This window comes from Eptesicus fuscus, chromosome 23, assembly GCF_027574615.1.
Source record: "Eptesicus fuscus isolate TK198812 chromosome 23, DD_ASM_mEF_20220401, whole genome shotgun sequence".
In the NCBI taxonomy this organism is placed as follows: domain Eukaryota; kingdom Metazoa; phylum Chordata; class Mammalia; order Chiroptera; family Vespertilionidae; genus Eptesicus; species Eptesicus fuscus.
The window spans coordinates 8119866-8143131 of record NC_072495.1 but is presented as its reverse complement, the minus strand read 5'-3'; the positions used below and the strand labels follow the sequence as shown (position 1 = coordinate 8143131).

General features: G+C 58.8%; 1 protein-coding gene across 2 annotated transcripts in view; it reads right to left on the bottom strand.

Annotated features, from left to right (window-relative positions):
- The window catches only part of RBM19 (RNA binding motif protein 19), a 91522-nt gene that overhangs the window by 35532 nt on the left and 32724 nt on the right, over nt 1-23266 (bottom strand). Inside the window, exon 22 of one of the 2 annotated variants that reach the window (XM_054712699.1) lies at nt 1532-1637. The exons of the other annotated variant lie outside the window; for it this stretch is intronic. Within the exon in view, the coding sequence (XP_054568674.1) occupies nt 1532-1637 (106 nt within the window). The remainder of the gene's footprint in view (nt 1-1531; nt 1638-23266) is intronic. 2 annotated transcript variants of the gene reach the window in all.

The following is a 23266-nucleotide window of genomic DNA, read 5'->3' as shown; positions in this document are numbered from 1 at the left end:
CATCACCGGCGCACCGTCGCCCTCCTCCTCACAGCTAACAGGCAGAGCTGCTGGGGCGGGCCCTCACCCAAACCTCACGGCCATGTCAGAAGGGGAAGCGAGGCACACGGAAAATGAGCCGCCCGCCCCAGCTCCCGGGCAGGTGAGCGGCAGCACTAGATCCGAACTCGGGCAGCCTGGCTTCCAGGTCTGCGCTCTAGCCGGGCCCTGGCACTGGCCCACGCACGAAGGGCCGGCAGCTCTGAAGGGACCTGCTGGTGGAAACGAGCCGGGAACAGCGCGCCTGTGTGCCAGGCCCGGTGCCGGGCTTCGAGGGCCCGTCTGCCTTCACCCTGTGAGGAGGCACCTGTAATCTCCGCTCTGACAGGTGAGGAAACTGAGGCGCGGGGCTCGGAAAGCTGAGCTGCCGGTGCTCTGGACGGCTGTCCCCGGCTCCGGAGCCGAGGCCGGGCTGGTGCACGCGGCCACCGCGGGAGGCGAGGGAAAGGCTGCCAGCAGAGAAGAAAGAGGAGCAGATGTCTGGACAAACGTGGCCACGCGTCGACAAAACAGGCACTTGAGCTCAAGACACGGAGACAAAGGTGCTGGCAAGGCTCCCTGAGTCGCGCGGCGCCCTCTCCGCCGTGCGTGTTCCCAGGGCCCACAAAGGCCCAGCTGTGTCCGGGACGTCACCTTCGCCCACCCACCGGGCCGCGGCAACGCCGACTTGCTAAAGGCCACGGGCGCAACCCAGCAAACACCCGGCTATTCTTGGAGGTGGAGGGGTTCCCTGCCATTAGTGAGACCTGTGCGAGGCTTTATCGGCCGCGAGAGGAGAGATGCCGCCCGGGGCACAGGCTCCGGGAGAGGTCAGATGACAGCGCCACCGCCACCTCCCCAGGGATTCTGACCTGGTCTGGCCAGGGCAGTGACCGCTGACAAAGCTGGAACCCCAGGCCCAGTTCCCACCGCAAGAACGAAGCCCGAGGCTGCACCCCCCACATCCAGAGGCTGCCCTGCTAAGAGCGGAGGGCGTTCCATGTCTCCAGGGAGCCTGGAGGGAGGCTGGGCTGCAACCAGCTCCAAGCCGAAGCCCCAGCCACCAAGAGGAAGGGGAAAGGGGAAAGGGGGGAGGGGGAAGGGGGAAGGGGGAAGGGAGACGGGTCCCCCAGGTCCCACTCGGGTGCCTTGGACTCTCCTTGCCAAGAGCTGCCCCTGAGGCCCGCTGCGTTCTGCACAGCATCTCTGCTGCCCACGGGGGTGCGCGACCAGGCGCTTTCTGTCTGAGCTGGGAGGCCTGGGAAGCCACTCACAGGCCACTGGTACCCCAGGTCCCTGCATAGGGACGTGGGGGAGGGAGGGAGGGGACACAGAACTGCGCCTTTCTCCAAACACAAAACCCGGGCCTTTTCTTCCCAGGACACCATGCAAATTAGCAGGGTTGTGTGTGTGTGTGTGGGGGGGGGGGGGGGAGCAAAAAAGAGAGAAACCACAGAATTCTGCTGCTCCTCCTACAAAAGGCCCAGAGAGGAGAGGCGGTGGGGGCCCTCACCTTGGCGTCCTGCTTGGTGAGGAAGTCCACGAAGCCGAAGCCCCGGTGCGCTCCCGTCCCGGTCATCTTCTTGGGCAAGCGGACGGTCTTCAGCTCCCCGAAGGTGCTAGGGAGAGAGGCACACGGGCAGTTTCAGAAGGGAGGTCTGCCAAGGGGGCGGGGGCAGGCTGATGCTCACAGGCTCGGTGCGTCCCTGGAGGAGAGGGAAGCGCGGGCGGACACACACACGCACGCGCACACGCCTCGTGCCAGCTCCCGACCGGCCTGCACGCCAGCCCAGGGCACCAGCGGCCTTCTCCTCCGGGCCCGCCACCACGCTGGGCACAGGGGGAACGAGCAGGCTGAAGGTGCTGACGGACAACACTCGGCTCCTCTCTGACGGCCCGGCACACCCCTCTGCCCCTGGCCCACGGGGTGTCCAGCCCTGTACACTCGTGGCAGACTTCGGAGGCGAGGGCTGCTCCTGGGTGCCAGCCGAGGCTCCACACGGGGTCGGCGGCGTCTCCCGACCTGAACCCACCCCACGGCGGAGCTCTGCATTGAACAAGGCTGGGCCTGGGATGTATCCTCAGTGCAAGACGCCCGAATGACACACAGCGACTCCCTGAGCCCACGTCCCCCCGCTCTGCACGTCCGTTCCGATGTCTGCTAAGCCGGGCAGGCAGAGCTCTGGGGGAGGAAGCGGCTCGGCTCCCAGCGAGGGATCAGGCAGGTAAACAGGGTGGGACCACCCCTGGCCCTCCTGTCCTCCCGCATAAACCTCAGGGAAATTCCCGGACAAAAGCACCAGGCCTCCCTCCCTTCCTTCCCCCTCCCGCACGCCCCCGCCCCGTCCTGATGTCCATTTATCAAACGTACACGTGCAAACTGCTGCCAGTAAATATTTAATGTGCCCGGCATCTGAGGAGAGGAATTATTGTATTTGAAAATCTCTGCACACTTGATGGCGCCTGGGCACACAGACACATGGCGGTCGAGGAGGCTTTGGGGCCAAAGACCGATCGGGTAAAAACACGGTAAAGGCCGTTTGCTCTGGCGAAACGATATAAGCTGAATCCGAGCGTTAACCCGCGGCCCTGCCAGCATGACCAGGCATCTGCCAGCCCAATTTCCCAAGTCAGGACACTGTGTAAATGCGGCATGATGAGTCCTCAGGATGAATCTGCACGTCTCCGCGGAGCCTGCCGGCAGCGCCGCTCCCCCGCCTGGCGCCTCTGTGAGCAGGCGAGGCGACAGAACCCAGAACCGGGGCTGCAGGTGCCGAGGCCAGCCTCCCGGGAGGGGAGGGGCTGGCGCACACGGGCAGTGGAGGCCTGTCAGTCTTCCTGGCCCATGTGGAGGGGGCGGGTTGGGGCTCAGAAGCCGGGCAGGTGGGGACAGGCAAGAAGATGATGTGACAGCTGAGGAGCCAGGCCGCAAACCCGGCTTTCTTCTGCCACCTAAAGGCGGCCGTGGCCCACGACAGACAGGCTGCCTCCTCCTCTACGGAAGCCCGGGCCTCCGGGCCTCTATCGGCCCGGCCCGGCCCGGCCCGGAGGGGGCAGGGGATGGCTGAGGGTCCGTGTCAGAGCCTTCAGATACAGGGGCCTTAGGCTCCAGTTGTTCAGAGAGCCAGAGAGAAGCAGGGATGGAGGGTCTGATGGCCTTGGGGGTGGAGTCTGCGAGCATTCACCCCTTGTGTGAAGAGGCTGACGGGCACAGGGAGGCCTCGGAGAGACCGCCTATGTGCCCAGGCCATGCTAGGTCCGGTCTAGACACGTCCCAGACCACCTGTGGGTGTGCTGGTCTCTCCACCCGCTTCCCACCCCAGCCCAGGCTCCGGGCTCTTTCAGGCCCCGCTACCCCACCACCCGCCCGCCCGCCAGGAGCAGCTCTGCCCTCCCCTGGGGCTGGAACCCGCTCTGCCACAGTAAACTCACACTTGTCTTGTGTCTCACGGGGCCTGCAGCAGCGAGAGCAGTGCCTGGATCGGCGTGGATGCCTGACAGTATTTTTGAAATGAACCAACAGGCAAACGGTAGCCCTAAAGGCAGACACGACCCCTGGTGCATTAGCCTATACTCACTCAGAGCGCTGCGATGAGGTTTGCCTAGAACAGGCCACGGGCTGCGTACGAACAGCACGAAGGCTAACGATCAGTGTTACCATCCCATTTTACAGATAAAGAAACCGAGTCTCAGGGAGGCAGCAGTTCTGGTTAGTAAGTGGCAGGGCCAGAATGTGAATTCAGGGGTGTCTGATGCTGAGCTCCCTTTCTGCTGCGCCCGCTTCACCCCTCAGTTACCTGGAGGGGACTGGCCCCTTTCAGGAATGGGGAGGCTAGGAATGTCCAGTGACTTGTCCCCAGGACAAGGGCGGCTGACCAAGCCCAGTTCCTCCCACCTGCGCGTGGACAACCTCCTGCCCCTGCCCACGGCCATAGTCCTGACCCTTGATGGTCTCACAGCCTCTGCCCAGATCTCCTCTCAGTCCTCTCTCATTTCTGGCGAGCAGCCTGTGTGTGTGCATGTGAGAGAGAGAGAGGGACGGGGGAGAGGGGAGAGGGGAGAGGAGGAGAGAGGGAGAGAGAGAGACTGAGAGGTTAATTCCTCCCTCTCTGCAGCACACGGCAAGCTGTGGATGCTCCGTGCATGGTAAGCAGCTCAGGGTCCGGAGAAAGGCGAGGGAAATAATTAAAAGGTGGAGAAAAGAGCTGATGAGGAGAGGCTGGAGGAGCCATGCTTACGTGGCCTGGGGAAGTGGCATTTGAGAGCTCGGTGGGGGTGGGGGAGGCATGACAGAGGGGTACCCTGGATCCACGGGGGATCGTGGGGAGGGACCAGAGAACTGGGACCCTGTCCCAGAAGTGAGGGGGCCGGGGTGGGGGAGGATCACAGCCCGTCTGGGGTTTGCAAGAAGGTATCTGCCGGGCAAACGAAAGGCTGTGTCCCAAGACCCATCCCCATTATTCTTCAGGGGCTCAGGAGGCGCTGATGGGAGCTTGCCCGCTTCTGTCTGAGGAGAGGACAGGAGAGAGCGGGGGCCCATGGAGCAGCTGGAGATCAGGGTTAGGTCTTGGAAGGAACTTCCCGAGGCTGGAAACGGTGAAATGAAGGGCTGGGATGTGAAGACATCGCCATTGCTGCCGTCACCCCGGGGCCCAGTGATCGGGTGCCTGTGATGGGCTGGGGCTTTTAAATGTACTGTTTCCAGGCACAATGACTGGGGGGCAGGAGTGATACCCCTCTAATTTTACAGGTGAGAAAACCAAGGGCCAGAGAGGCCATGTGACCCGCCAGGCCCCGGGCTCCAGAACCAGGCCGGCGTGGAGGGCTGTGGCTCCTGTATGAGCGTGTGGGGTAATATTAGGGTGATACCAGTGATCTGAGAGAGAGAGCGAGAATTAAAATGGGGAGAAAGAAAGGGATGGGGGAGACAAGAAAATCGATGAAGTACCTTTAGCTCCTTGGAGATGAGCGATACACAAATACACCGGCCATTATTAGGGCTCTTATCTGATAGCCAAGCCCGCGGAGCCATTTTAAGCGGCTCTGGGAGGAAGTGGTGTGTGGACTCGGTGTCCTGGGAGCCGAGGCCGCCACGGGTGAGGCCGGCAGGGCCCGGAGAGGGAGGACACCGCAGGCACCCGGGACTCCTCCCCGAGCCCAGACACTGCCGCTTGGGGAAGGAGACACGAGACCCGCACGCTCCCCACTGTGTAGATAATAGAAACCACAAAATAGCAATTACTGTATCAGAAGCTGTGAATAAAAGGGACACACCGGGCTTTTAAACATGGCCCTCCTTCCCTCCCCCACCACGCTCACACTTCAGTAACGAACTCACACCTCACTTTTCCAATTATTTCATTCACCTCGGGTTCACCAATTACTCCCCCACGCCGCGGCCCGCCCCCTCCGCCACGCCGAGCGCGCATGACTGGTGGCGGATTTGCGGGTTTTCAACAACCGGCGTTTGTGGTCACGTTTCTAATTTCTTTCGAGGTGTGTGCAGAGGGGTGGGGTGAGGGGCAGGAGGGAGTGGGAGGGGGCGCCGAGGTGTTGTGCCAGGCAAGCCAATTAGGCCAGCCCTCATAAACAAGTCTGGGCGTGCAAATCGTGTTTGCACACAGCCCGAGTGCGGGCACGTCTGCGTGTGAGGCCCTGGATGGCGCCGGCGCAGGGTCTTCAGCTCTGGCACCAAACAAGGGATGACTGGTCCTCTCTCCGGATTGAAATGATGGGTCAGGGGAAGGCAGCCGGGGGGAGGGGCAGGGAGGCAGAGAGAACCCTCGGGAGATGCCCAGTCCACGAAGTTGCAGCTGCTCTGGTCCAGGCTGGGAGGCGCCCTCACCCCCGGGCCGCACGCCGACACCACGTGGGGGTCGGGCACACGGAGGAGCCCAGGCTGCGCGGCTCCGGGACCCTCGTCCTTCTCTCTCCCGTCGGGATCAGTGAAGCACCCGGTCCCAGCAGAAGTGCCGGGTCCTGCGGGAAAGTCTGGGCAGGACTTCCTCCCACCTGCGCTCCAGGATGGCTGCGGGGGAACCAGCTTCCCCGGGACCGGATCAGATAACAGTGCGTCTGCACAAGGCAAAGGGGAGGTTTCCTGGGAATCCACGACGGCTCCTTTCTGTTCCTTCTCCAGGCGAGAAAAAGGAGCCAAATCTCTGGGCATGAAAATGCCTTTCAAATGTACCAGGATTTTCTAACACACAGCACACGTGTAACATCTAAAACCGAGGCCCAAAGCAGTCACGTGATGTCTCCAAGGCCACCGAGAGCCATCACCTACCACAGGGCTAACGTGCCCAAGGTCCCACAGGTGACAATGAGCCGAGCGGGGCCCCACGTGGGGGTCTGTCCCTGAGCCCCTGCCCGGTGCCAGACGTCAGCCTTGTGCTCAGGCCACCCTCACCTCGGGGAAGAGCAGACAGCGGGGCCCCCTTTGCCCCGAGACACAAGAGGACTTTGGGATAAAGGCCCTCATCTCAACTGCGAACGGCTATAGCCGGGGGCTTCTGATCTCTGCGCACTTCCGCCCCCCCATGCTCACCACCCTCAGGGGGCGCACCCCTGAACCCACAGGCTGGAGTAGTCCCACTGGGTGAATGAACGTGGCAGGTGGGCAGCGGCTTTGCCCAGTGTCCCGCCCCAGGCCCCCTTTCTTTACAGAGTGGCCTGTGGCCAAGGGGCCCAGTGGAGTGGACACACCCCTGCCTCCCGCGGTGTCAGGTGAGTGAGGGATGCTCGGGGGCAGGACCTGCTGTCCAATCCCCTCACTTCTGCGATGCGGACACTCAGGACGGCAGCCTCGCCCAACCCTCCAGCCTCGCTGGCTTTCCTCCCCTCCCGGAGGCGGCCGCACTCCTGCCTGCCTCAGGACCTTTGACCTTGCTCTTCGATACCCTGGAAACCTCGTTCCCTAGATAGTCCCACGACCAACTCCCTGACACACAATCTCAGCTCAAGTGCCACCTTCTCAGAGACCTCCTGTGGCCACTCTGCTCAGTGATGCTTCTGGACCCGACCCCCGACCCCTGTCACGTTGGTCTGAGATGGTGTGTTTACTTTTTGTCTTTCCCTCCGTTCTAGAAACAGGAAGAACAATCCGAGACGGCAGGGCTCTGTGTCTGCAGAGCCCAGGACGGTGCCTGGCACCTAAACGACGCTACGCGCATTCAGTCACGCAGCCAGCGCTGACCAGCCCACCCCCCCCCGCCCCCCGAGTGCGGGCCGCTCTCCAGGGAACATCACACACGATGCCCATGCCATGGTGGCAGCACCGTCACGCCCCGGCTGTCTCTGTCCCTGTCCCGAGGACAGCCTGGCATGTAGGACAAGCACAAGCTGCCACCGGAGTGTGGCCGGGGGTCCATGCTCCTTTCAAAGGGCTCCCATTGTTCCTTCTACGGCAGGGAGTAAGCTACAGTCAGCAAAAACGGCTGCCTAGATGTTAGCCGAGGGCCTGTGGCTGGAGGATGAGGTCCACCATCAGGTCCGTCGGGTGGAGAAGACAGGCTTCCTTCCAGACAACCCTGGCCCGGCCCGGGCAGGGGCGGGGTCTCAGCGCGGCCTGACCTGCAGGGCTGTTTCCACGCCCCCCAAAGGTCACGCAGGTGAGCGCGCATCAACCCCGCGGAGCCAACGCTGAGCACTGGGAGCTGCTGAATGGCGGCGGTTACGCGTGGAGTCTCTTCCTCTTTTGTTCCCTCGCGCTCCTTTCTAAAGAGGGCCTTTTAGAAGGAACTTTCCAATTACTCGCCGCTCATTACGGTGAGGGCCGGAGGGAGAAAGGTTACCTTATCACCATCAGCGCACGCTCCCTTTTATGTCTGCCTCTCGAAGGCTGAAAAATGGCCTGGTTTCCAAGAAAGTGGGGAAGGAAGTGCGGGGGACGGCGTCTAGCTGCTTCAATAGCCTTTCACGGGGTCCTTTCCAGGCGAGCGTGACCCTCTCGTTTTCTAGATGAGGGATCCCGGGGACAAGCAGTAAATGGTATCCTGAATCAGTCAGCGCCCGCGGTCCAGGCGGAACCCAGACTCTCCTGCGAGGTCCTGGCAGAGGGGACAGGCCCCCGGGAGGTGAGAGCTCCAGGCTGAATTGATGGGAGAAGGAGAGGGAAGGGGAAGGGGAAGGGGAGGGGGAGGCGGAGGGAGGGAGGAGGTAGGAAGGGAGGGAGGGAGGAGGTAGGAAGGGAGGGAGGGAGGAGGTAGGAAGGGAGGGAGGGAGGAGGTAGGAAGGGAGGGAGGGAGGGAGGGAGGAGGTAGGAAGGGAGAGAGGGAGGGAGGAGGTAGGAAGGGAGGGAGGGAGGATGTAGGGAGGGAGGGAGCGAGAGAGAGACAGAGAGAGGAAGAGAGAGGGAGAGAGAGAGGGAGCGGGGGTGGGGGGAAGAAAAGGAGAAAGAGAGAGAGAGAGAGAGAGAGAGAGAGAGAGAGAGAGAGATGAAGGCATTTTGAGATCTTGAGACATGCCAGAGCCGGGCCAGCAGAAGGGGAGGATGCTGGCACCGGGTCCTGGACCTCGGGGCAGGCAGATGATGGAAGGAGCCAGGAGGGCCCGCTCTGTGGGACCCTGGCCAGCAGCATCAGGGCACCCAGGAGCTCACCAGAAATGCAAAGACTCAGGCCACGGTCTCTCTGACTCCAAAACTGGGGGGGTGGGGGAGGTGGGGCAATCCAGGTTGGAACAAGCCCCCCAGGTGAGCAAGTCTGCTCTAACGGAGGGCGCAGGGGCAGCCACAGTGTCGCCAAGAACAACAGACGCAGCCTGCACAGCACCTTCACACTCGACTTCCGTTCTGAGTCGGTCCTAAGTGGTCAGAAGGGCTTGTCTATTTAGAAAATCGTGGAATCACCTTAGGCCCTTATTACCGAGGGTCTGTCTCTCCTCCCGGCCCCCTGCAGCCTGCCACCCCCTCGGTTGCCTGTGTTCACAGGTGTGGGGTTCTAAGCACCTGGAGGACAAACAGTCCTGCCACTGTGGTCTGCCCCCAGCATCTACCCGAGGCATGGACACATCTGTGGCTACTCGGGCACTGAACGCACCCCCTCCCCACCATTCCCCAGACCGAGATGGAGGCTCGGTAGGAATGTCAATGCCTCGCACCCAGGCCTGTGGACCGAGCATTCCCTCGGCACCTGTCTCTCAAGCACGTCCTGTGTGAGGCCCTGGGCTCTGTGCTGGGAGGGACAGTGGACCCAACACGTTCTTGCCTCCACGGGTACCACCTCTTTCTCGCTGACCCTAAGCTGGTGGTTCTCAGTCCCCCCGCCCCGGGGTCGGTGCATACCTTCAGTAAAACAGCTTTGAGTTTATCCCCAGTATATGCACACTTGTAATTTATAAACAATGTCTGCAAGTGCTGCTCTTTATGTTCACCCTTAGATATTTAAACACCAGACAGAATTTAAAGGATGAGAGAAAACATAAACAGAAATGGGATCTCCAACATTTTCCTCTGGTTCCCGCAAATGACGGTACCGGGCACGTTCCAGAGGCCCACGATTCGAAGGCACAGCACAGGCCGGGCCCTGCAGTAAGCATATTCCACGTGTGACCTTCTGCAACCCCCAGCAATCCCCAGAAAGGAGGCCCAGGCTGCTTTAGGGGTTTGCCAGCACTCCTGAGGCTAGTGCGTGGCAGAGCCAGGACTCGCTCAGCCGGATGGATGCTAAAGCCGTGCTCTTAACCCCGCTCTGCGTGAGGGGTCCATCTGGGCACGGCTGAAGGACTGAAGAAGCAACTTAAGATTGGACGCTGTCTGCTGAACCTGAGTAGAGTCCTTAGGCAGAAACTGTCACCAGAATAGTTTTTAAAATCAGAGGTAACTTTTAAAAAACAGGACTTCTCAAACTTACCCTGAGTGGTGCTAATAGGTATTTTGTATATAAGGGCTTGTGGGATTAAATAAGTTTGGGAGACATCTAGTTGAAAGTTCCTCTACTGCAGACCTTGTCAGTACCTTAAAGATATTACGTGGGCCCCACACACCTAAGGGTCGTGGGTTCAATTCCAGGTCAAGGGGATGTACCTGGGTTGTGGGCACTGCGGGAGGCAAACAGCCCATGTGCCTTTCACCTCTCTCTCTGTCTGTCTGTCTCTCTCTCTCCCTCTCTGTCTCTCTCTCTCTCTCTCCCCTTCCACACTCTCTGAAAAGCAATGAAAAAATATCCTCAGGTGAGGATTAACAACTAATATCCATATATATTAGGTGCATGGAAGAGTGAGAGAGAAGATTGTTTCTCAAAGTCACCCTCCCCCGAAACAAGAAAACCTATTAGCATCTCTCAGGACCCTGCTATTCCATGAAGCGCAGTTGGGAAATACAGCGTGGGAAACACAAAGGAATGAGCCGGTCACTGCGGACGGTCTGAGCACACAGTAAGGTGGGACGCCTCTGCCCTAACACTCAGCGAAACCTATTCTCCGGGGACTGTGCAGGGGGGGACCTGCTACAGAGATGCCTGGCTTTGACAGAGAGGGGCCACGTCACAGCTTCACTGGAAGAACCTAAGTTTGGAGTCAGACCTGGTTCAGACCCATCCCTGCACCCACGTCACCTTTCTGAGCCTCAGTTTTGTCACCTGTAAAGTGGGCCCCCTCCCCCACACAAGGCTGCTGACTCCACGGTTCCGGCCTCTCTCAGGATGAAGAAGCGGAAGTTGTTGGCAATGCCCATGTCCACTAAAAGGATCTGTACAGGCGCCAAGCAAGGGATGCCCCCCAAGCCCTTGGGATGTTTCGGATGGAAGCTGAGGAGCAGGCCGGGCCAGGCAGGCCCCTCCCGGGGGACCACAGGGGTTCCAGCAAAGAGCTGACCTCAGAGGGCCGGGTGTGGCTTTGTGATTCTTGGAGCCCTGAGAACAGACGCAGTTCTCCATCTCATCCACCCGTCCTGCTCGCTTTATAAGATAACTGGAAGCAATTGTCCCTGAGGAGGTCTCGCTCAGCCAGATCCAGGCACCAAGTCCATCCTGGGCTGAGCAAGCCCATTGAAGCAGCCGTGTCCCCTTCCTCTGGCCCGGGGCGGACACGCTGGCCAGCCCCCGCCTCTGCCGGGTGAGTTAATGAAACACAGCACTGCTCCCCTCACTTTCTCCCCCTCTGGTCTTCAGCTGCCTCAAGTACAGCTAATCCCATTACAAGAAAATAAAGTGGATAATTCAGGCTAATGAAATCGTTGCAAGAATGTGGCCAGCCAGAGGTGGACATTCAGAACCAATTTAGCACCCTTTGGTGTTGTTATCCTCAGTTCAGGAAATGTTTGAGAGGAGGAAGGAAAAAATTAAAAAGAAAAAAAAAAAGCCGGCCTCTTTCTTGTTCGCTTAAATCTGGTTAAAGAATGAATCCGCCGCGTATCTTGCTTATCGCCATTATCTCCGTCATGCCCGACGTCTCCACAGTGACTCCGGAGGTGGGGGGTGGGAGGAGGGGTCAGCAGCTGTGGTTGGACTGTGTCTGCTCGACGCTTTTTGCTTCGCTCGGAGGAGGACTGCTAAGAGGTGAACTCCTGGGCCCCCATGTAACCACCGAATCCAGACACCTGACCATGGGTTAAACCAGCTGTTCCCGGAGTCTCCACAAGGCAGGAGAAGGTGGGATGAGCTTCCATGCACAACGAAGCAGGCAGCTGGACAACCTGGCTCAGGGTGGGTCTGGGTGGTAAGGTGGGCGACACCCACTGCCACTGGCCCATACCCCCTCATGCCACCTGCCGCCAGGTCACAGCCAGGCCTCCTGATAAGGATGGCCACTCACTCCCCAGCACCTTCGACCTCCCTTCACTGTCCACTGCCGGCCCCATCTCCCCCACACACAAGGGGCCCTTTCGCCTTCATTTTTGGACTCATTTCAATTCTCAGACCCTGAACGAGGAAGGCACATCACAAATCCAGGCCATCAGCCTCCTCTGCTATCGAATGAGTCACGCCTGTCCTAACTCCCCACCAGTCTCCCATGAACTGGACCTTCTGACTGGGGAACGCGGAGGGCAGCTGAGCGGAGCAAGATGGGAGGAGAAGCATGGTCTTACAAACAGGGAAAGAACTTGTGCCGAGCCTGCAAGGCTTTGTAGGGACTTTAAGGGGCACATGTGAGTAGGTGAAAGTTCCGGTCATGGGGCATTAGGAAACTCTCCATCAATGCCAGCCCCCCCACACACTCCCAGTCAGAGTGCCAAGTGCAGCCCTCGTCACCAACTCCACCTCCACTCTGATCCAGAGGAACACGTCCTGGGAGGTTTGAGGCCAGAAGACGCCGACACTGGTGGACGGTGCCCAGTGCAGCCTGGGCGCAGCCCCCTTTGCACAGGCGGGGAGGCCCCGAGCACTTCAGAAAGGCGCCCACGCACAGCAGCGCTTTCAGGGGACGGTGCTGGGAGGCCAGGCAGCGGGCGCTGCGGGGAAGCCCTCATTCCTCAGAGGCGGGAGAAGTGACAGGCATCGTGCGGGTGACAGGCTGAGTTATGGTGTGTTTGCACCTAGCGGTGAGTGCCAGGTCCCACAGAGCCAAGAACCATACGTCTTGCCACCGGCCTAGAGACCTTCTCAGCACGAGACAAAAGTAAGGACCATAAACCCAGCAGCTACCCCGCTAAGCGGCAAGACGGGCAGAGAACGCTGGGAGGAGGACACAGCCCCGAAGGCTCTCCCACTGGCCCACCCACCTGCAGAGGCGTGTGCTGCTGCTACTGCCCCCCTCCACCTCCTGGTCAGCACAGACTTGACACTCGATTGTGTGTTCTGTTCTCTCTTTGCTCCAGTCCGTCTCCCAGCGGGACACTGACTGGTCAGCACCCCGGACAGCGCCCGCAGCCCACTCGGCACAAGCTGACTGCTGAGAGACTAAGGTAGGAACAGATGCTTGCCTCTTCCTCACTGTTCCGTTTCTGGGCCCTCTCAGCACCCAGGTCCTCAAAACCAGAAACAAGAAACGGTGGGGAGGGGGCCTACATTTACCGAGCGCTTCCCCGTGCCCGACCTGCCCCCGATGCCCTATGTTCACGGTCCAGAGCAGGGGTGGGGAACCTTTTTCCTGCCAAGGACCAGTTGGATATTTATGACATCATTCGCTTAATACAATGCACTTAATATAAATTTATGTTGCTATGAGAAAAGCTTCTCGATTTATTGAATTTCGAGTCCTGCCTACAGTCGCCTTGGCAGGGCAGACCAAATGACTTCACCGGCCTTATATGGCCTGCAGGTCAGATGTTCCCCACCCGTCTCAGCTCGAAGGGCGCTCACCCAGGACTGTGGAGTTGGCAGACTTCCTACTTGGCTGCGCACCACCCGCTCTGGGCAGAGTCGCCCGCGTCTGCCCTTGAACTCGCTCCTCAGGTTCTTGCACCCATCTGACTTGACGGTTGGGAAGAGGCAGAGTACAGTCACTCTGTCTCCCTGGGGGCCCCCAGACCGACAAGTCACAATAAGAGGTGACCCCTTTTCTGGTGCCATGAGGTTCAGGCTGGGGTGTGCCTCAGGCAACTGAGCAGTCTCAACACCTGAGCATCACCGAAAGCCAGGACGATCTTCATCGGGGGATGACAGCTGAGACGCCCCTGCAGGATGCAAGACGCAAACACAGCACGGGCCTTCGATGGGAGGGAGACAGGGAGCAGCGGAGGTGATTCATGGCGCTGAGCCGCCAGCGCGGAGGGCGGGGAGAGACACTCACCCGGCCGGGACAAATATTATTTTTAAAAGTCTGGGAAGGAAAACAACAATAAAACAGCTCGAGCTCAGGACGGCTGGCGAGGTTTAAGATGCAGTGAGAGGTGGGAATGGATCTGTGAGGGGGACCATTTGTTTGGGGCCAAAGAAACCAACACAGAATGTGATTCAGGTGCAGAAGGGGCAGAGGAAGTTTAGAATCGGATGGTCCATTGGAAGCAGAGACCCAGTGGGGGATCGGCAGGCGGGAGAGAGAAATAAGCCCTGGAGGGTGGGTTCCCGGTGAGCTGTGTGTGTGAGAGCCGGTGGGCCCCACCACAGGGAATCTGGGTGTGCGTGGGTGGGGAGGGCTCTTGCCATGATAAGAAACCCAGGTCGGTGTGTGGGGAAACCAAGGCGCCCTGCAGAGGTGGAGAGAACGGGAGAAACCAACAGTCAGAGGGGGAGCAGGCCTCGCAACAAACACTGTTAATCTCACAAGCCAGTTAAAGAGCATCATTTGCAAAGTTCGCGAGGAGGGAAGGTAAATTATCGTGTCTCTGGCGCCGCACAAAGCCCTAGCCGTGCTTTATCTCCGGCTTGCTCACGCGCACCGAGAGGCGCTGTGTGCGAGCATCTTGCTGCGCCTCCCGTCCTCACCTCCCACCCCGTTCCCGGTGGAAGACAGGAAGTGTGGCCGCAGCTTGTTCTGAGGCAGCAGGCCTGGGTGACGTGCGCCTAGGGGTGGCGTGGGAGTTAACGTTGGAGGAAAATCATCAAGAGGTTTCACACCCTCGTGGGGCAGGTGGGAGGTAAATAAAACCTGACGTGGGTTCCCGGCGGGATTCATGCTCCCAGTGGGACAGAACGCCCACCTGGATCCGAGGGGGGGGGGGTGTCCCCCACCCTGGAGGGGAGCTGCTCCTCCATAGCAAGGATGAGTTAGTAGCCCGTGTCAGACTCGGGGAGATGGAAGTCTGGGGGCATCGATGACGTAGAGGCTACCAGCACAAGTGTGGAGTGAGCTGGCCCGTCCACGCTGGCCTCAGCTTCCAGAAACCGTGCCTCACCCGGTGTCGGCACTTGGTGGCCCTGTCAAGCTGACACACAAAGTCAACCATCACAGGCTCCTTACAGGAGTTCGAGGACCCCAGATCTAGCAACCCCACGCCCTGGCCCAACCCACTCCACACCGAGGCACCACCCTCACTGTCCCCCAGCTCAGGCCTCATCCCTGCACCACGCTGCTCCGTCACCCCAACACCCAGGTGTCCTCGCCTCTGCTCCCTGCGCAGTTTGTTTTCCTCGATCAGGTACTTATTAGATCGGGGCACTCATCAGAGGCCCAGAGAAAACCAAGTCTGCGGTAACGAGGGGTTTGAGAGTCGTTAGGCCTCTTCACCTCGCCCTCCCAACACTGTGCTCGGTGCTCAGTGCTCAGTGCTCAGTGCTCAGTACTGGGAGGGAACAGGGCGCCCCTCCCTCTCCCCACCTGGCACACACCCTCACTCAACCAACACACACAGCACAGACTCAGAGACAGGAGGAAGGCAGTCCAAGGCCACCTATGTGGGGGGCCACGTTAGGAAACTGCTCCCCAAACTAGAGCCTCACCGAGATGTGTGATTAAGTGGAAGAAAAAAAAAGCCAAGTGCCAAAGGGTTAAAAAAAAAAAAGGGTGGCGGGGGAGGGGTGTGTTAACGTGTGCACAGAAAACCATTTCTGGATGGAAACACGACATTGCCGCAGCGGCTGCCGGTGGGGAGCAGCACGAGGGGCCAGTCTCGCGAGCGCTCACACGCCCTCCGCCCTGCCAGCCCCCTCCCCTGGTTGGACTCTGGGTCAGCCGCGGGCTGGGGTGAAGGCTAGAGCTTTCTTATCATCGGGGTCTCAGGTCACAGCCACCTCTTCAGGAAAGCCTTCCCTGACCTACACTCCCAGGCACCGCCGACCCCAGCACCCACAAGTCAGCACGGTGCAATGACGTCACCCGTTTGCTGTCCACGGCCCCACGTGTGTCTTCCAGCTCCGCCAGGGCCGGACCTCACTGGTCTTGGCCACCAACGGACCCCCATGGCCGTACCACGCGCTCGATAATCCAGGAAATAAAGGAACAAAGGGGAAAGGAGGTCTGCAGGAAGAAGGGGCCCTCTCTGCCTCCCCCACTCCTGGGAAACAGGCCGTCATCGAAGTTCACTTCATCCGCGGACACCCTGGAGTCCGGGCCCGTCGACACGAGCACCCACATCACATACAAATGCCCCTGCCCCAATCTGCTTCCTTACACAGGCAAGGCGCTTGCCCTCCCCCAACCCCCCCTAACAACCCCCTCCCCCAACACTCCCCCCCCCCACCCCCCGGGTGCTGCTCTAGCAGGGCAGGGACAGGGAGGGAGCCCTGGGACCCTCTGGTCCTGGATTCCCCACCTGGCCCCATAACGACTTTTCTCGACCAAGTTTCCAGGCGGCTCGGGCTGCAGAAGGAAGCGACAGGACGGGAGCCGGTACAGTTGCCATGACATCGCTGCCGCGTGACTGAGCCTCAGAGCTCTGGCTCCCCTGGAACACTTTAACGATCTGACGTGGGGAGGCAGGAAGGAGGACAGGTGCCGTGTGGCTTGGTGTCCCCGCCTCCAAAAATATTCTCGTTCCCGCAGCCAGGGCAGCCGCGGCTGCAGAGATGGAAGGAGAGGACGCTTTGCACGGGGACCCAGGTGGGAATGCCTTCCCCATCCACCTTGTGGGAGGGAAATAAGCGAATCAGAGGAACCGTACGGATGTTCTACTCCAAGCGTCCTCCTCCGGCCGCCGTCACATTCCTTTCATAACCAGAGCCCGGAGAGTCCTCCTTTACAGCGACAGCTTGTCAAAGCCCGGGACGGCCCCTCCCTCCTTCAGGACGGAAGATGAAGCTGAGGGCAGGACAGGAAAGGAGCGCTGTTCCGCCCCGTGACCTCCGGGGCTTTCAGAGATGGCTTCCCGCAGGCTGGGGAGGACCCCTCGTTCTGCGGGCACCCTCGCTTCCTCGGACCACCGACTCTTGGGTGTCTTGTTAGGAGGCCCCATTACTCCGCTGGGTGGAAGGAAGGACAGGAAGGTGCACACACCTTCCGCTCCTGGGTGTGTGTCCACGGACCACACGTCACCGACTGACTGTGCACCGGGCCAGCACCCTAGGTTGTGGGTTCGATCCCCGGTCGGGGCGCATACAAGAGGCAACCAATCAACGTTTCTCTCTCTCTCCCTTCTCTCTAAAATCAGTGGAAGTATATCCCAGGTGAGGATTAAAAAAAAAAAAAAGATTCGCAAGAAAAACAGGCGAGGTGGGAGGACGGGTACCATTTGCTCCCACTTAGCAGATGCGGAAACTGAGGGTCTGTGAGGACCAAAGATGAGCAGAGTGGCTAAGACCACGGCCCCCAACAGGAAGGGTTTTAACCCCGTCTTCCCTGCTTCTGGGCTGCAGGCAGGGGATGCCGCCTCTCGAAGCCTCACTGCCCTTCCCGTCTCTAACACGCACGTGAAAACAGCGTTCTCCTGCGACTGCGCGAAGACTAGACGTAAAAAGAGCGGGTGAGAACGCGGCCTGGCACTGAGCACATGGTCACCACGGAAAGCAAAGGAACGGCAGGTCACCGTTCCCCCCCGAGGGCCTTTGGGGATCGGTGGGGGCTGTTTCTGGTTGTCACGGGGATGGGGAGCGCTGGGTGGCCTGGGACAGCCTCCATGCGTGCAGCACTCCTCCTGGGGGACACCGGGACACGCACAGCCCTGGCCCCTCTGCACAGAGCCCTGCCCTGTCGTCCCCAGGCGTCTCACCTCGGCCCAGCCGACACCTGGGGTGGGCGCTTCGTCCTCAGCTGTCCTGTGCACTGGAGGGTGCTGGGCAGCATCCCAGCTCCCCCCACCAGAGGCCAGCAGCGCCCCCCACGTTGTGACAACTCTAAACGACCTCAGACACAGCCCAATGTCCCCTGACGGGCACACGTTGAACACGAAGAGAACCTATCTGTTGTCAGCTCTCGGTACCAGCGGGCAAAGGAGACCGTGGGAATGCAGTGAGCCCGCGTCTCAAGTCTGATGGCAGCAGCTAACACCCAAAGTGAGAGAAGTGCAAGTCCGCGTGGGTGTGGGGGTTTGGGGGGCAGCAAACAGGAATGCACGTGGTCTCCCCTGTCTGGCACACACAGCTGACATTCTCCTGCAGGCCCCATGCATCTGAGACTACCCTCACGGGTCCTCAATTTAAGGCAGAAGTACGCTTCACGTCCACGAAACATCTGCTTTCTGGTGCCGCTAACATTTTTTTTATACTTGAAAAAGAAAAGGGAATGAATTTTAAACTGCTTGGGTAAAAGGCAGTGAATACTAAGCATTATTTATCCCGGGCCTTCATGCCCACACTCGGAAGGAGACACGAGGAACGACGTATATACTGTGGAGAGAAGACGCTTTGAGGCAGAGGGAACACGTGCGCACTCCCCTGCTCCCCCGCTGAGCGGAGGGGGGCAGCCTTCTCCATCGGCTGCCCTAGCGGCTCCCGCTCTGGCTTTCTGGGCCGGCAGCTGGGGGCCGGGAGCAGTAACCTCGCTAATTCAGTAAATGAACTCTGACAAGACTAAATGGTTGTTTGGATGGATCCTCTCTCATCCCCCCTCCCCTCGCTGCCCAAAACCTCAATTAAAATAAATAAAACACAAGACACTATCGGAGTCTTTTACGGCCGGTTCTCCAGCGGGAGTCAGAAAATGCTAACGATGCGGGGAGCCCGGCGGCTTTGGGCCTGGAGTGGCCGGGGTCACCCTGCCTTTGCTTTTCCTCCCTGGCTTCCCCGCCCGGTCCTCCTGCTCCCGTTCCCGGCAGGGCTGGGTAGGCCTGGGTATTATTCAGCTGCCATAGGTGTCTTCAGCCAATCGGAGGCGATGGCAGCCGCTTGCACCTTGCTGACAGCTGCTGTCAAAATACTCTCACAACCGGCGGCTCGATAATAACTCGAAAATGAGATACAAATGAGGGACTCTTCGTGAGTGGGACCGGCCACATTCTCCCCACCCCACTGGCTCCCCAGCGTGGCGGGGAATGCGCGGGGATGCTGGAGATTAGTTCAGGCCACAGTGGAAAGATCAGTTAAAAAAAAAACCACCACCAAAAAACCCCAACCAAACCAGCTGGACATGGAAGGCTGTCCCGATTCCCCTGGGTTCCCAGGGGTCCCGCGGGGCCAGAATCCTCCCCAGGAGGGACGCGCGCACTCGGAGCGGCACTGGATGTGCTGACGGAATCTGAGTGGGGACGACCCGTGGGAGTTTTCTGTCCATCAATCCGGGCAAGCTCCCTCCCAGGCCACACCACATGGGCCTGGCCCCCCTCCCGCAGTCACCAGCCAGGCCACTGGGCTGTTTTTTCTGTTTTTATTCATCAAGCCAACTCTTTCCCTAGAACGTGGGCTTTTCTCCCTGGGGAAGGGGATGCCAGCACACACAGCTTGTGTAGAAAAGCACAAACAAGCCCCAGGGAGTGCAAACTGTTGTCGTCAGCACTTCCGGTTCCCAGGACGGAGGGGCTCCGAGCGGAGCGGGGAGAGGCGGGCGGGTCTGAACTCCTTCGCACTTGCCTGGGCTGGGCCTCACTGGGTCTCTCTCTGCCGGTCAAGGCAGGGTCCGTGTTGTCCAGGTGGGCAGGGCTGTAACATGCATTTACTCGAGGCTTCAGAATGTCTGGGGAAATTCCACACTCACCCAGGAGGTTCAGGGGCCCTTAGAAAACCCACTGAATTTTTTATTATTTTTTGTTCTTTGGCTGTTCTGGGTTAAGCTTGGCTATATTAAGAGAAGCGGAGGCGAAGGCTCAGGCTGAGGTTTTTAAAAAAAAAAAAAAGCACTTTTGCGAACAAGCTGTTAAAGGGTCTTTATTTAAACTCAAGGTAGGCTGAGTCTAATTGTCTAATCCAGGCTGCGTGCGTTATAAACCTCCTCCACACCCCCCCCTCTCTCTGCCCACGCCTTCCCTCACAGACGCCTTTATCCCTCCGTCCATGTGTGGGGTAAGCACGGAGCCTTTTCGGCTTGTGTGTGACAATGTGCGACCTCGATAACCCCTCTGTGCCAGCGGAGGCACTTTAAATATAAACTCCCTCCGAGGAAGCGCAGCCTGTCACTTCCTCTGAGCTGGGCCTTTACACGCCACACTCGCAAGGACAAGAGGCTCTCGGCACCCCGTGAAAAGGTGGGGTGCCAATCTGGGGTTACGTCAAACCTCACCTACAGGGCCCGGTGCGGCCTTTAAGCAGCTACGAGACCCGCCGGCTCCTCACCTGTGAGATGGTGATGTTAATACCTGCCCGCCTACCGAGGCGTGCAGAGAAGGGATGCGGGAAAGCCCCTCAAAGCGATAGATCGATGGATCGCTGTCATGTGGTGGGAATGTGGGCGGTGGCTTTGGCTTTTGTTCAATTTCCCAAACTCTCTGCAATGGGTTGCTTTTCTCATCAGAAGAAAGACTTTTAAAGGACTAAAGGTCTGACTTGCTAATAACAGAGAAAGATTCCAAAGAGTTCTATAGATGAAAGAGTTTTGAAATTATATAAAACGCTGGTCAAAAAAACACCTCACCAAAGTGGCACTGTCCTATCTTCATTTAATGCAATTGGAGGTTGTGGGTTTTTTTTGTTAAACCTCACCTTGAGGATAATTTCCCATTGATTTTTAGAGAGAGAGTGGAAGGGAGAGACACAAGAGAGAGAAACATTGATGTGATCAATTGGTTGCCTCCTGCATGTGTCCCAATCAGGGCCAGGGATCGAGCCTGCAACCGAGGGGTACCCTTGACTGGAATCGGACCCGGGACCCTTCAGTCCATGGGCCGACTCTCTAACCACTGAGCAAAAACCGGCGAGGGTGCAATTCAAATTTGAAAAGGGTTGGCTTTGGAGTTAAAGAGCGACAATGGACAGAGAGGGGGCAGAGAAGGCGCTAAGAGTCACCAGAAGGCACTCTGCGTTGGTGTTACTGACGGAAGAGTATCGAGACAGATTATAGATCTGGACCCGCGGCTACATCTTCCTAATACCAAAACCCACATTCTGGATCTCGTTCCCGCAAAACAATGCCATCCATCACACTAAACTAACATTCTTAATTTGAATTTCATTGATTTTAAATTCTGTTTGTGTTTAATTTGAAAATGTGTTCTGGTTTTATAGTCCTAAGAGAACCATGAGCATAAGTTGTCAGTTTGTTCAGAATTTTACATTTGTACACACTTAAGTCGCATATTAATAACGATATTTACGTGACTGCGTGGGGGTAGGGCCACGAGATGTTTCCTTTCAGAGGACTCCTGAGACATCATTCGGGTCGGAGAAACACCGGGCCCGGCCCCCGATTTTGTGGAATGTTCCGTTAGAACAGAAAACCCTTTCACAGACGACCATGCACTTGAGCTCCCTTGCCCAGTGTCCTCGGGAGGACCAGAAAGGTCGGGTAACTTTCCTAAGAGCACACAGCTAACCAGCAGCAGGGCTGGGAGCAGGAGCCCAGCTCCTTGGCTCTCGGGGCCGCCCCGTGCACTGCAGGAGCTGTAGGTGTGAGCCACACTAGATGACAGCTACCCCTGGGCCGGGCCGAAGGCCAAGTCCTTGCCAGCACCACTGACCTTGTCCTTACAGCAAACCAAACGGTGTTACCCTGGCCCTTCGACAGGGACGGACTCTCAGTCCCCGAGCTGTCACCAGGCCGACGATGTAGCAGACCTGCCCTCTACGGAAGGGCTTTAGTGGGGTGATCCCAGGGTGCACATTCCCCTAGGCCAGTGGTCGGCAAACTCATCAGTCAACAGAGCCAAATATCAACAGTACAATGACTGAAATTTCTTTTGAGAGCCACATTTTTTAAACTTAAACTTCTTCTAATGCCACTTCTTCAAAATAGACTCGCCCAGGCCGTGGTATTTTGTGGAAGAGCCACACTTAAGGGGCCAAAGAGCCACATGTGGCTCGCAAGCCTCAGTTTGCCGACCACGGCCCTAGGCCAAGACAGTCCCTTCCTGGCACTCACGTTTGCTTCTGTGAATGCACCTGCCACGTCCCTGCCTCCTGAGAGATGCTTAGTAAATATTTGCTAAACCGACGAGCTCTCGTAACCAGAAAGCAGTGTGTTGAGACCGCCTTCCTCCACGGAAGCTCCGAGACAGGAGGAGACGGAAGCTGCTCCTGCTCAGAAGCCTCCCGAGACGTCCGGGGCTCCCGCTGCCTCTCAGCACCCGGGACGCCGGAGACAGGAGCACAATTAGCAGCTGCAACAATGAGCCGCCTGCGCCCTCCCCACAAGCCCAGACAAAGCGCAGAGACCTTGTAGCTGGCACGGAAGTGAATGGAGAGAGAGGAGGTGTGTGAAGGCAAGGTGAGCGGAGGCTGCGGTGACGGCGTCCGACTGCAGGGACTCAGGGCGCCCAGTGCCACCCTGCCCGCCCCCCCAGAACCCATACGGCCGCCCCGGGGTGCTCCCTGGGCCTCTGTCTGGACCGGCCGGTTGTGGAGTAAAAGGAAACGTCAGCTGCAATGGAAGACCAAGCCTACGGAATGGCAAAGGAAGGGAGGAGGCCGCAACCCCACACTCTCCAGCTCAGAAGTGACTGGTTTAGTAGAGGAAAACTCCGTGGCTTCCCACGGGCCCTGGTTTGGGATGCGCTGCTGGTCGGACAGAATCGGAAAAGCTCTGGCCACATGCCATGAACACCATGTTCTTAGGCAAATACCTGCGGCGGTGGCGTACCTACTGCGGACGGTCCGGGCGGACATCACTCACCAGTTGCCATGCCATTTCCCAGGAGCCCAGGCGCCCTCACCATCCTCCAACCCAATTCTAGCCCGCCGCGGCCAACAAGGCTTGGTGTTGGCTTGCAAGGCGGCAGCTACCTACCCTGCCTGGCCTCGCCCAACCCCGCCACCGATTCACTCAACAAATGGAAGCTCTGAGAAGTCACGCCACGTCCAAGGTCACACAGGGCAGAGCTGGGCGAGAATTCAGGTCTCCCGACTCCCCCGCCCGTGTTCTTCTCACGTGGAAAATCACACGGGCTCCTTTCCAAGCTGACAGCCAACTGCTGACGACGGAGGACAAGGACGGCGCGAGAAGGGAGAAGCCGGGGAACCCGAGCATCTTGTCTGAGCAAGCGCTGCTGCGCCCTGGTCCCGGGGTCAGCGGCAGCAACTTTTTAAAAAGTAACATTTAATAAGGTATTTTATTTTATTGGTTTTAGAGAGAGTAAGGGCTTTGCAACTGCCCGGAGGTACCATCAACACAGCCTCGATCCCAGGTCAGCGACACAGCGATGCTGGTGCAGCCGCTGACATCCGAGGAGCTAGGAGGCGACCCTGAACCAGCTGTTCCCACAGGAGTGTTCACAGAACCCCCAAACACACGCACCCCACGGACAGGCCAACGGAGACCCGCGACCCGGGCACCACCGCTGCGGCCAGGGGTTGTGAGTGACACATCACAGCGAGGAAGGGGTGGCGTGCGGAGTGGGGCTGAGGCCTCGCCCTGGCTGCTCCACCCCGAATGTGCCGTCACCCGACTGCTGTCCTCGCTTCCTCTCTGCATCCCA